Source organism: Mustela nivalis, assembly GCF_964662115.1.
Source record: "Mustela nivalis genome assembly, chromosome: 4".
NCBI classification, from domain to species: Eukaryota; Metazoa; Chordata; class Mammalia; order Carnivora; family Mustelidae; genus Mustela; species Mustela nivalis.
In genome coordinates, this window is record NC_139023.1 from 34,655,652 (window position 1) to 34,667,976 (window position 12,325).

The 12,325-nt window shown below is 34.0% G+C and overlaps 2 protein-coding genes and 1 pseudogene across 4 annotated transcripts in view; 1 reads left to right on the forward strand and 2 right to left on the reverse strand.

The window, feature by feature from the left end:
* Positions 1 to 12,325, reverse strand: part of LIAS (lipoic acid synthetase) — a 475,402-nt gene that overhangs the window by 117,671 nt on the left and 345,406 nt on the right. The window lies entirely within an intron of this gene.
* PDS5A (PDS5 cohesin associated factor A) overlaps positions 1 to 12,325 on the forward strand; it is a 140,557-nt gene that overhangs the window by 98,085 nt on the left and 30,147 nt on the right. For both annotated transcript variants that reach the window (XM_082728863.1, XM_082728864.1), the window contains exons 21-26: positions 727 to 885; positions 3,388 to 3,456; positions 4,610 to 4,746; positions 7,289 to 7,412; positions 7,716 to 7,920; positions 8,432 to 8,546. In XM_082728863.1, the coding sequence (XP_082584989.1) occupies positions 727 to 885; positions 3,388 to 3,456; positions 4,610 to 4,746; positions 7,289 to 7,412; positions 7,716 to 7,920; positions 8,432 to 8,546 (809 nt within the window). The remainder of the gene's footprint in view (positions 1 to 726; positions 886 to 3,387; positions 3,457 to 4,609; positions 4,747 to 7,288; positions 7,413 to 7,715; positions 7,921 to 8,431; positions 8,547 to 12,325) is intronic.
* Positions 8,560 to 10,240, reverse strand: LOC309863730 (6-pyruvoyl tetrahydrobiopterin synthase pseudogene; annotated as a pseudogene). Its single transcript has one exon. The product of its transcript is annotated as a 6-pyruvoyl tetrahydrobiopterin synthase pseudogene (transcript).

Below are 12,325 nucleotides of genomic sequence, written 5' to 3' on the forward strand. Positions count from 1 at the left end.
TGCTGTGTGGTTTGATGAAGATAGAAGGTAGTTTTTTTGGAGGAGGGGCTGTTTAGTCTTATAAATTCCATGGGAGCATGGGCTGTCTTTTTTGAGCACTGTATTCACAGCCTTTAGATCACAGTATATGTTCAAACACTACATACAGAAGAATATTCTGTGTGTTTGTGTTAGAACATTTTACTTAGTTTAAGCTTTATTGTCTCAGTGGTATATATCCTCAGAAAGTAACTTTGAACTACCCAGTTTTTAAAGTACCTGATAACCCTACCTGAAAATTAGTCCTGTTTGCCTTTTCTTATGTATGATCTTTGGCCTGATTCCACTACTGGAAAGGTACTCCTGTTATTTTAAGCAGTGAACATTTATTTAATGGTCCATGGTCTTTAAAATGTCCAAGTCCACCAACATACCAAGGCTGTTATTATAGATGGCTTGAAAATAATGCTGATTTGATGATGCAGAAATGTTCTTGTTTTTACTTCTGCCTTTTATGTGTACTTTATTTTTTTCTTTCTTTTTTTTCTGGATTCTTTCTTACCGAATTTCAGTAGTTGAAATAAGAATTGAGTGTCTGATATGGTTGAAGGTACTTTTGATCATATCATTAGAACAGCTTTATTTGGGCACAACAAATTCAGGAGGGTCAGGAACATTTACTGTTTCCATAGAATGTCTGGATATTTTTAAAACAAACTGGTAATTTTGACTCTTTCATTTTTATAGCCACTCAGTAGGAGTCTGAACGCTGATGTACCAGAACAACTTATAACTCCATTAGTTTCATTGGGCCACATTTCTATGTTAGCTCCAGATCAGTTTGCTTCCCCAATGAAATCTGTAGTAGCAAATTTTATTGTGAAAGATCTGCTAATGAACGACAGGGTAAGTTTCTAATTTAATTAAATTTAAAATAATGATACTAAAACTGTTTACATCTTTATCACAAAATCATTTCTGCGTCTCTATTTAATTTTCTTTTCCTCTTAAATTATTGTGTTTTCCCTCCTTATTTACTTAAATTTCCAAATGACATCCTGACTTCATGTAGCTATTACCAGAACTTAACATTTAAGAAAGAAAAAATGAGAACATAAGATGGATGAATCATGAAGTAAAAAATATAAGTCAAATGCTATTATCCTAACATTTGAAGGACGATTTACTGGAGTGCTAGAATTTTATCAGATGTTGTTAAAAATATGAGTGGATTTGTATTTAACTAGTGTTTTGAAATATAATTACATTGCATTTTTGGCACTAGATACATATTCTGTTTTAGTTATTGAAGTGTGTGGGTGGGTGGTACATGCACATGTGTGTGCCCACATGCTAATTTATTAACTCTGGGCTCGAGTCTGGGAATATATAGCTTGAAAAGGCACCCCAGGTGATTACTGAAACACACCTCTGATTAAGAATCACTACTTGAGAAAAAAAATCACTACTTTACCAAGTAGATCTAAATTAAAAAGTTGGTGAGTGAAGACAAATCAGTTTTATCTGCTAGATCATTGCAGATGACTTTCAGTGCAGTGCCAATTTATCCCAGCTTACCTGTTCCTTCCACATGACCCAATAGTCTTGGAGCCTTCGATATCCAAACTTAAAAAGGACATTTGCCAATACATTCCATCCTCTTTCCCTTCCCCCATTTGGATGTAATAGACAAGAATGGAAGAGCATGGCCCAAGTGTCATTTCCCACTCAACACATTCAGGCTGTACTTTGCTCTATTGATAGATATGAATGGCAATAAATGTGAAATTTAAGACACCTCTTAAGATGACTAGATTGTAGTTTACAATGGCTCTTTTTTGTTGTTGTTTGTGTGGTTAAAATATACATATTATAAACATTGGCATTTTTGCCATTTTTAAGGTTATATCACTTATATACACCAACATTCTTGTTTTGTTGTTGGGTGGGTGTTTTTGTTTGGTTTGGTTTTTTAAAAAATAAGAAAGTTTTATACCCTGTATGCCTCCTCTGTACATAGGAAATACCCAAGAAAGCCAAACAACTCTCAAATGACCCAAAGTACCACCTAAAATATGTACCCATATTGTGTAACTGTCACCACTATTTTCAGAATATTTTAATCTCAGAGAGAAATTCTGCATTCATTATAACCCCCATTATAACAGAAATTCTGCATCAATAACCCCCATTGCCTCCTTCTCATAGCCTCTGATAACACCTCTGTTGTACTTTCTTCTGACTTTGTATTTGCCTCTTTTAGATACCTCTTACCATATAAAATTTATCCTTTTATGCCTGGCATATTTTACTTAGCATAATGACTTCAGGGTTCATTTGTGTTATGTATTAAAAGTTCATTCATTTTATGCCAGAATAATACTGTTGTGTGTATAGTCTACATTTTGTTTATTCATCAGTTAATGGACATTTGGGTCTTTTTGCACTTTTTAACTTTTGTGAATAATCATTTGTGTCCCTGTTTTCAAATCTTTTAGACAAATCCTAGGAGAGGAATTGCTGGGTCACGTGATCATTCTTTGTTGTACTTTTTGAGGGATCACCACACTGTTTTCCATAGTGGCTGTACCATTTTGCATTCCCACCATCAGAGCACAAGTCTTCCAGTTTTTGTCACATCTTTGCCAGTGCTTCCTCTTTTCTGTGTTTTGATAATGGCCATTCTAGTGGATGTGAAATAGTATCTTGTGGTTTTGGTTTGTGTTTACCTAATGACTAACATCATAAGGGATTTTTTTTTCATGTGCTTTTGGCCATGTTTGTATCTTCTTGGACAAAGTCCCTTGCACACTTTTAAACGGATTATTATTACTGAGTTGTAAGAATTCTTTATATATTCTGAGTATTAAACTCTTGTCAGACACTTGCCAAATCAAATATGAAGATTTTTCCCTGTATCTTCTTTTAAGTGTTTTAATAGTTTTAGCTCTTAAATTAAGGTCTTTGATCTATTTTGAGTTAATTTTTGTATGTGATTTAAGTTCAATTCATCTTCTTGTTTCTTTTCTTTCTTTCTTTCTTTTCTTTTTTTTTTTTTTTTTAAACTTGTGGATATCTAGTTTTTCCAGCACCATTTGTTTTAAGTAATTGGGTGCCTTAGCAACCTTGTTAAAAATCAGTTGACCATATATGTGAGTTCACATATTTCTATTTCGTTCCATTGTTCTATATGCCTGTGGGTGTCATTGCCACCCATTTTGTCTTGATTACTATAAATTTGTAATGAGTTTTGAAATCAAGAAGTTCAAGTCATCCAGCTTTGTTGTTCTTTTTCAAGCTCTGGTGACTCACTTAAAGGTTTCCTAGAGCACTGCATTGTTCAGCATGAAAAACATAAGGAAACTCTAAAATTCTTTCTAAGAGTTAAATATGTTCAATTATCTATAGTCAACAGGTGAGAAGAATGGAAAATTATGGTCTCCAGATGAAGAGGTTTCCCCTGAAGTACTAGCAAAGGTAAATTTGTGTAGGCCTTGATAATTTTTGTGTTAAAATAATGAACATCCATAGATACTCTTTTTCTTTAAACCTGGCAACTAATAGTATTTTTAAATGAGGTACTTTATTTTTAAATCAAAAGTTGTTTCTCTCAAAGGAATTGTAGTCCTCATTGAGTTATTTACATACAGATCTATGTCAGGATCTTCTGTAGAACTTCCCACCTGCTAAAATAATTTCAGTGAGGCTGTTTCACAGAAATTGTTTGTAGGATGTTGATGCTCCAAAGCCTCTCAAGTGTAGCCTCAGTTCCACTGTCTATAAAAATATGAATATTAACTTGGCAAAAACAGATGCTGTCATCGAATTCATAACTTTTGATAGATACAAAATGTACCTCAATAAAACTAATTTTTAAAGTGGTAGTATTGGGATTGAAGACAAGACTTAATTTGCTACCATCTTCCTTGATTAAAATGTTTCACCTTGTGTAGCTCCCTAGTCATGTTCCGTCAATTCTTTTTTCCAGGTTGTCAATAAATATAGTAAATAACACCTAGATCCTTTAGCTAGTTCTTTGACATGCACTGGTAGCCATCTTTTGAGTATAAACCTTCAGGTAATTATGACCACAAATAATTATGGAATCTCCTCTAATTTTTTTAATCAGGACAGACAGGTTCAGACTTAATGATTTTTTCAAAATAGTTTTTGCAGTATTATAAAAAATATTAAGATCTATCTAAATAGCTCATTTTAATGACTATAATAGGTATAGTTTAAGTAGTTATTTTTAAATAGTATATTTTCAAATAATTTGAAAATCTTAGGCAAGTGTGAAAAGCCTGGGTTCAGAAGCCAGACTTTGGGCATGTATCTATAATAGTAATGTGTCTCCATTGCCTTAGCTATTGGAAATAAAAACACCTCCCTTTAGGCTTGTTTGGAACATCAAATAAGTTAATACATGTACAGCTCTGGGGAGAGTGCCTATTACAGATTAAACAGAATAAATATTTTTACTGTTATTGTTATTATACTACAGACTTATTTAATAAAATATGTCCACCAGCAATTAAGCAACCTCACTAATCTAATTGACATAAATTAATCTTTCCTTTAATTGGAATTTTAAGTTCCTTTCTTTTTTTAGCATGTTAATATTTTATAGGTACAGGCAATTAAACTTCTGGTAAGGTGGCTGTTGGGTATGAAAAACAACCAGTCTAAATCTGCCAATTCAACTCTTCGATTATTATCAGCGATGTTGGTTAGTGAGGGTGACCTGACAGAGCAAAAGAGGATCAGGTGAGATCTTTCCTCCTTTCCGATTTTTACAGCTCAAAATGTTGGTGGAACTTACATAGGAATTATTTACCTAATTAATATTGAATGTTGTAATTACACCATATGCTTTGGGATCAGATCTAATGTACTTCATGGGGTTTTCATCTCAATGATGATGGAATGTTTCTTCTCTAAAAACCAAACTTTTTCCAGTAAATGTTTAGTCATAATCACTATATGTTACAGTTGGCTTCAACATACGGTTCACTTAAGCAAATACCTGTTGAAATACTACTCTTTGCAAAACACCATGAAAAGCATTTCAGCAAAAACAGAGAAGATTCAGTTCCTGTCTTTTACCCTGTAATATAGTGATTGAACGAGGGGAGTGACTTAGTACCATGAAAGGAATACATGCTTTAGGGGAGGAGCTCAAAGGAGGAAAAAGTCACAGCCCTCCTGGTGGTTTGCAGAAGATTAAAACAAAGTTCTGCAACTGAAAAAAAATAATAATAATAAAGTTTCCATTTCTGCACATTTTCAATGTTTTGTGAAATTGCCATTTCTTCTTCCTATTCATTTTAAGATGAAAATAAAAGCAAATTTTTCATGATCCTTGTTTGTTTCAAATTCTTGATTTACTAGGGTCCAGGAGTACCAACAGATAAAACTATAGAATTCTACTCAAGATGTGTTCCTACTTTAAAATGTGTTATTACAGGATAGATTTAATTCATTTATGCATTCATTTTTTATTGAGCACTGTCATCTTCGGCACTGCTCTGGTTTTTTTAAAAGGTATAAAATCTCTCCTTCCAAGGAATATGCATTCCAGTGGAGGAGATTAGGAAATGAGCAAATTACAGTAGAGATGCTGACTGCTTTGATAAACTGAAGGAAACCATGGGAAATTATCTTTGTCGTAGAATAAGTCAAGGGTAGTTGTGTAGGAACAGATGAGAAGATTAGAACTGAGTTAGGGATAATAAAAAGTTCTAAATTGGGGGAAACTATGGCAAAGGCTTAATAATGAGCTTTTAATAAGACAAATAGGTAGGATCCCTGATAGAGATGAAGACTACAAATTACCAGTTTATCTTTTTAACAGTATTTAACATCACTAAATACAATAAATACAGTTTAAACTTAGCGATACTTGCCTGTCAAATTAGCAAAAATATTTTTTAAAGTAATCACTGTTTTTTGGGTTCAGGAAAATGGGTCTCCTCATTAGTTCTGTGAATGAATATAAATTGGCACAGTCTTGGCAGGACAGTTTGGCACTTTGTGTCTAGATCCTTATAAATGTTACCCTTTTGACTCTCTATTTTTACAGTCATGATAAATTTTTAAAAATCATACAAAAACATATGTATAAGCGTGTTTTTTTCCAGCATTTTTTATTGTCACAGAAAATAAGGGCATAGTTAATTGTGGAACACACATGTCATGAAATACTAGGCAAATCTTAATTAGGTATTCTATATATCATGGTTTAGCTTGAGCTCTAGAATCAGAAACTTTTGCAACTCTATACTCCGTTTACTAAGTGTGTGAATTCTATAAATCACTTTTCTAAGCTTCAATTTCTTCATCTTATAGAGTGAAAATTAAATGAGATAAAGCTTGTGAAGTGTTCATACACTGCCTAGCACAGACTTAAGCACCCAGATGGTAGCTGTTTTTTTTTTTTTAATTCCTCAGTCATTTGTCTGAGAAGCCATTTGAAGTTCCCTCGAGAGTACAGGTGTTCCCTTTCTTAGTTCTGTTCTGGAGTGCCACGTTTTCTCCTCTTATATGGTAGTGATGGACTCAGCCAGCTTTCCACATTTTCTGAAGTCTTTAAAACATCATAACCATCCTATGTTTAACCTAAGTTGAAATAAGACTGTTCTTTTTTATTTAAGACTGATTTATTGTCACATTTTACCATTTAGGTAATAAAAAACTACCAGGCAGGAGTGGAAGTGCTGGACCTCCTGGGGTGCGGGGGGCCTTTGGCTTACAAAAGGAAGTCTGTCCCAGAGATTAGTAGCCTAGATAGACACTGGCTCTCATTTCCATATCCTTTCCTTTTAGATATTTGTCTGATACCTCCCCTTCTGTGGTGTAAATCAGCTCCTCATTGCTAGCCCCTCCATTTCATCAGATGTTAGACGTGTGCATTTAAAAACTGTAGGAAATAGATTTAATATGATAGGTGATTTAATTGAGTATTTTACAACAAATGTGTATTCCTCGAGGAATACTGTTCCTGATAGAAATGATTCTTCTTGGCATTGCAGTGATCATAGATGTGATCACAAGCAGAGCTGCTTGTTTATGGTAGAGGATCTATGCTAGAACATAAAACGAAGGCAGGTAAGTTTATTTTTAGTCACAATGATTTGAGCCTTTTTCCCTGTGTTGAGTTCAAGGACTCAAGGTAACTTTCCCAGATTTGTACATTATATGTCATTTTAAGCATAAAGTTAAAGACCTTAACACTCAAAAAGGGATCAAAGCATTGTTATCAATGATAATGGTTATAGGAAATGTTTATTTCTTTTTTGTTTGTTTATAGTAAATCTGATATGTCTCGCTTGCGATTAGCTGCTGGTAGTGCCATAATGAAGCTTGCTCAGGAACCTTGTTACCATGAAATTATAACCCCAGAACAGTTCCAGCTCTGTGCACTTGTCATTAATGTAAGTAGTCCTCTTATTTTTGTCAATTACTTGGCCTTCAAAGTTAAATACATTTATTTTCTGTGGATACAGATCCATTTACTGTGTGCACAAAGGAATTGCTATTATAACTATGCTAACTAAACATCTTCTAAGTATTGTTATGTATTCTCCAATAAATCATTTTTTAAAAATGAGGACTTTTGGAACAAACTGCTCTTTAGTAAATGTTTTCCAGTTTTTTTTCTGAACTAGGTTATTTTGTCATGGTTTTAAAAGTACTGACATTTTTATTGAAGTATTTTTGGTTTTATGCTGCTGTAGGATGAGTGCTACCAAGTAAGGCAGATATTTGCGCAGAAGTTGCATAAGGCTCTCGTGAAGTTACTGCTTCCATTGGAGTATATGGCGATCTTTGCCTTGTGTGCCAAAGATCCTGTGAAGGAGAGAAGAGCACATGCACGACAGTGTTTACTAAAAAATATCAGTATACGCAGGGAATACATTAAACAGAATCCCATGGCTACTGGTAAGTAATTTTGAAAGCTCCAAGTGTGCAAGTGTGTCTTGTGAGTGTATCGATTTGTAGGGGGCGTTTATTTCATATCTTTCCATTGTAGTATATTTATAAGAACACTACAGTTTTTATAGAATGCCATTGCTATAGTTGTGATATACTTAACATCTAAAATCCTGGTTTCTAAGTGTTATTTATGATATATAAAACTGTTTGGAGGAATTGTATTTTTCTTACGGGATCAGCAGTGTGGCTTGATTTAAACACATTGCTCAGATGTCAGAGAGAAGAGAATTATTTTCCCAGCTTTACGAAGGACTCACTGTATAATCTCAAATTATCCTTTTGGCTTTAATAACTTTCAGCACTGAAATGCATTTCAGTATCATCTAGATAGCAGGTTGCCTATAATTTTAAAATAACTGAGGAAAAGATGGAAACTGGAGTGGTTTGAATGCAAAATTAGAGGGGCATTTTGTAAAAGCTGTTATGGCTATTGTTAATAATAATGTTTTCACTTCAGAGAAATTATTATCACTGTTGCCTGAATATGTAGTTCCATATATGATTCACCTGCTAGCCCATGATCCAGATTTTACAAGATCACAAGATGTTGATCAACTTCGTGATATTAAAGAGTAAGTCATGTTGATTTTCAAGAATTTTAGAAACTTTTACTTATTGAAAAATGACAAATTTTTTCCTGTTACTATTCCCATTAAAATAAAAACTTCTTTGTGGTTTTGTTTATTATAAATTTCATCCTAGAAAATTTTCCCCATCTGTCAGGTTCTTTTTGATTCTTTTGTTTCCTGTTTGCAATTAACTGAGACTTTGAAACAGGTTAGTTTGGTTATTTTAGTTTTTATATTATTTTCACTATTTGTATTAAGATAGGTTTCAGTTACATCAGCTCGATAATTTTGAAAGCCATGTAGTAAAAATTTCTCTCCTTGAAACTAAACCTTACTTTCATACTCAAAAGATGCCTTAAAAATAAGCATGTACACATGAGAAATTCTGTAGCAGGATTATGGTAGTACAAAATTAGGCTTGTTACACCAGTCACAGAGAGATTTGTATCTAGTGGAAACACAGGCAAGTAAACAGTTAAAAAACACTTGTTGAATAAGTGGTACTTGTGTAAAACAGAGCTTTGTATATGATACAAGGTGAAAGAATGAGAGGCAACCTAAGTTTGTCTACAGATGACTGCCAATAAACTGTTTTTTTAATGGGGAATCAAGAATTGATTTGTTTTGCTTTTAAATTCCACACCACAACATTTTACTGAAAATGAAGTGATTTTTAATCTATAGGTAAAGGACTTTTTAAATGATACTCAGGTTGTTTTTTACAAGTTTGGTTTTAAAATAGATTTGAATTCACAGTAGATCTTACACACAATGATTTCAATAAATCAAGCCCTCCAGAGCACAATGTGGAGGTGTAACAATTATGTGATGACTTCTTAATAGTGCAAGAGTACAAAGACCTTTGAAAGAAATTAATCTTTCTACAGTATTAATCCCTAAAAGCAGTTTTCCTTTATAGATGACAGCAGTATTGCCAGTTTCATTTACTTTTACTTTATAAAAGAACTCCCAAAGGAAGAACTTTCTGGAGGTTTTCCCTGATATATACAGCTATATTTTCTGTTGTGCTTATAACATCTGCACAGTATGGCACATCCAGATCCAGATTCTTATGATCAAAGGCCTTCATAACTGCCTCTTCCGTGTACTCTCTGAGGTCAGTCAGATTCATAACCATTCCTGCAACAGGATAAGTGTTCATAACTGTGCCCATAGTCATTTGGATTGTTGAATTTCCCAAACAATTTCAGATTTTCATTACTCAGAGGTTTGCTATAGAGCTGATGGGTTGTGCTGAGGGAGACAAGGTGGGACAGTTAGGCCCAGTGGCCAATGATGACCACATTGATTGCCTTGCCTCCGACCTCCAGGAAGCTTTAAAGCAGTATGTACTTTCTCTCCTCTTATCATGATTTTGCTTTGCACTCTTAAACTGGTATCCTCAACTTGTATATGAAAGTATTTTAGGGGGGCACCTGGGTGGTTAAGTTGGTTGAGTGTCTGCCTTCAGCTTAGGTCGGATCTTTGGGTCCTTACTTTCTCTCCTCTTACCATGATTTTGCTTTGCACTCTTAAACTGGTATCCTCAACTTGTATATGGAAGTATTATAGGGGCGCCTGGGTGGTTAAGTTGGTTGAGTGTCTTCAGCTTAGGTCGTGATCCCGGGGTCTTAGGATCAAGACCCACAACAGACTCCCTGCTCAGTGGGGAGCCTGCTTCTCTCTCTCACTTCCCTCTGAACTCCCTCTCTCCCTCTCTCTCAAATAAATAAAATCTTTTTAAAATAAATAAATAATTGTATTATGATTTTTATATGTGTGGCATTAAATCTTAATCCTTATCTCATTTAAGTTTGTAATCAACATTTATCTCTACAGCTTTCGTCACTGAAAATGTGTTAATATCTTAATTCGAAGAGGTGTTATATCTATATCTTGTCCAACGTTACTGTTAAGCATTGGGCTATGAGCTCCTTACATTTTGAGGGCTTGTCATTTCATTGTTGCTGCTTCCAATACATCATCCCAGTAATACAGTCTTTCTATTTCAAATGCTTGAAAATAAGTCTATATTTTAAAAAAAAATTTTTTTTAGGGCTTTTAGTTGTTCTGTATTTTAAGAAGCCATATAATTAGGTTCTAGTCCCAGCTGTATGACTGAAAACTTTACTTCTCTGGCTCTCAGTTACCTTACCCATAACATGCAGGAAATAAAATAATTCCCAAAATGTCTTCCAGTTCTTATTTTTGTCTTGTAAATGTTTACATTTGTATTTACAGGTTTTTTTCTTTAAAAACGTTTAGTTTGGCATTTCCCAGAAAGTACTTCCATAAAACGAAAATATGATGTATGTGTTTGCCTAGGACACAGGATCTAGATAGAGGTCTAGAGGACGTTTTTAGTATATTTCAGTTGCAAAGCAGTCATGTGGAAGAAGGATTAGACTTAAGAGAGAGAACTGATGTGGGAAAAAGAGTACTGACTGGTCTAGAAGTAACTGGAGTTAGAAATGAACTCACTGGCACATGTTTTCTGTCTAGCAGGCAGCATTTTTTAGGATCTTTAAACAATCAAGTTAGCATGTAATTTGAAGTGTAAAATTACATGTTTTTCAAAGTGTGGTTTTTAACTGTGTGGAAATTATTAACTTATTGTGTCACTGTTTGGCTATTCAGAGTGTTTTATGGTTTCATATAAATTTCAGAATTATTTCTCCTAATTTTGTGAAAAATGCCATTGGTAAGGATTGCATTGAATCTGTAGGTTGCTTTGAAATAGTATGGACATTTAATATTCTTCCAGTCCATGAACATGGAATATCTTTCCATATATTTCTAGGTTTTGCAGTATCTTTCATTAATGTCTTAAGTTTTTGATCTATAGATCTTTCATCTCCTTGGCTAAGTACATTCCTAGGTGTCATTCTTTTTGATGCACTTATAAATAGGAATGTTTTCTTAATTTCTCTTTCCGATAATTATTAATGTAAAAAGTACAAGGTTTTTGTGTATTGATTTGGTATTATGCAACTTTATTGGATTTGTTTATCCTATTCAGTTTTCCGATGGAGTCTTCAGGATTTTTTGGGTATAATACCATCTCATCTGCAACTAGTGACACTTTTACTTCTTCCTTTTCAGTTTAGATGCCTTTATTTCTTTTTCTTGCCTAATTGTTCTGGCTAGGACTTCCAGTACTTTGTTGAATAAAAGTGGTGAAGAGTGGATATCCTTGTCTTATTCTTGATCTTAGAGGGAAAGCTTTAGCTTTCACCATTGAGTATGATGTTATACGTGGTCTTTGTTATGTTGAAGTATGTTCCCTCTGTACCCACTTTGTTGAGAGTTTTTCATCATAAATGGTTGTTGAATTTTGTCACTCACTTTTTCTATATCTGTTGAGATGATCGTAGCAATTTTTATCCTTTATTTTGTTAATGTGGTGTACAGCTGAACCGTGCTTCTATCCATGGAGTAAAGCCCACTCAGTCATGGTGTATGATCCTTTCATTAATGTATTGTTGAACTCAGTTCCCTAATACTTTGTTGAAGATTTTTGTTTCTAAGTTCATCAGAGATATTGGTCTGTAGTTTTTCTTTTTTGTGGCCTCCTTGCCTTGTTTTGGTATCAGGGTACTGCTAGCCTTGTAAAATGATTTTTGGAAGCATCCCCTCCTCTTCTCTTTTCTAGATGAATTTGAGAAGAATTGGTGGTAATTCTTCTTTGGATGTTGGTAGAATTCACCAGGGAAGCCATATGGTCCTAGACTTTTGTTTGTTGGGCAGTTTTAAGTTACTAATTCAATCTCCTTCCTAGTAAT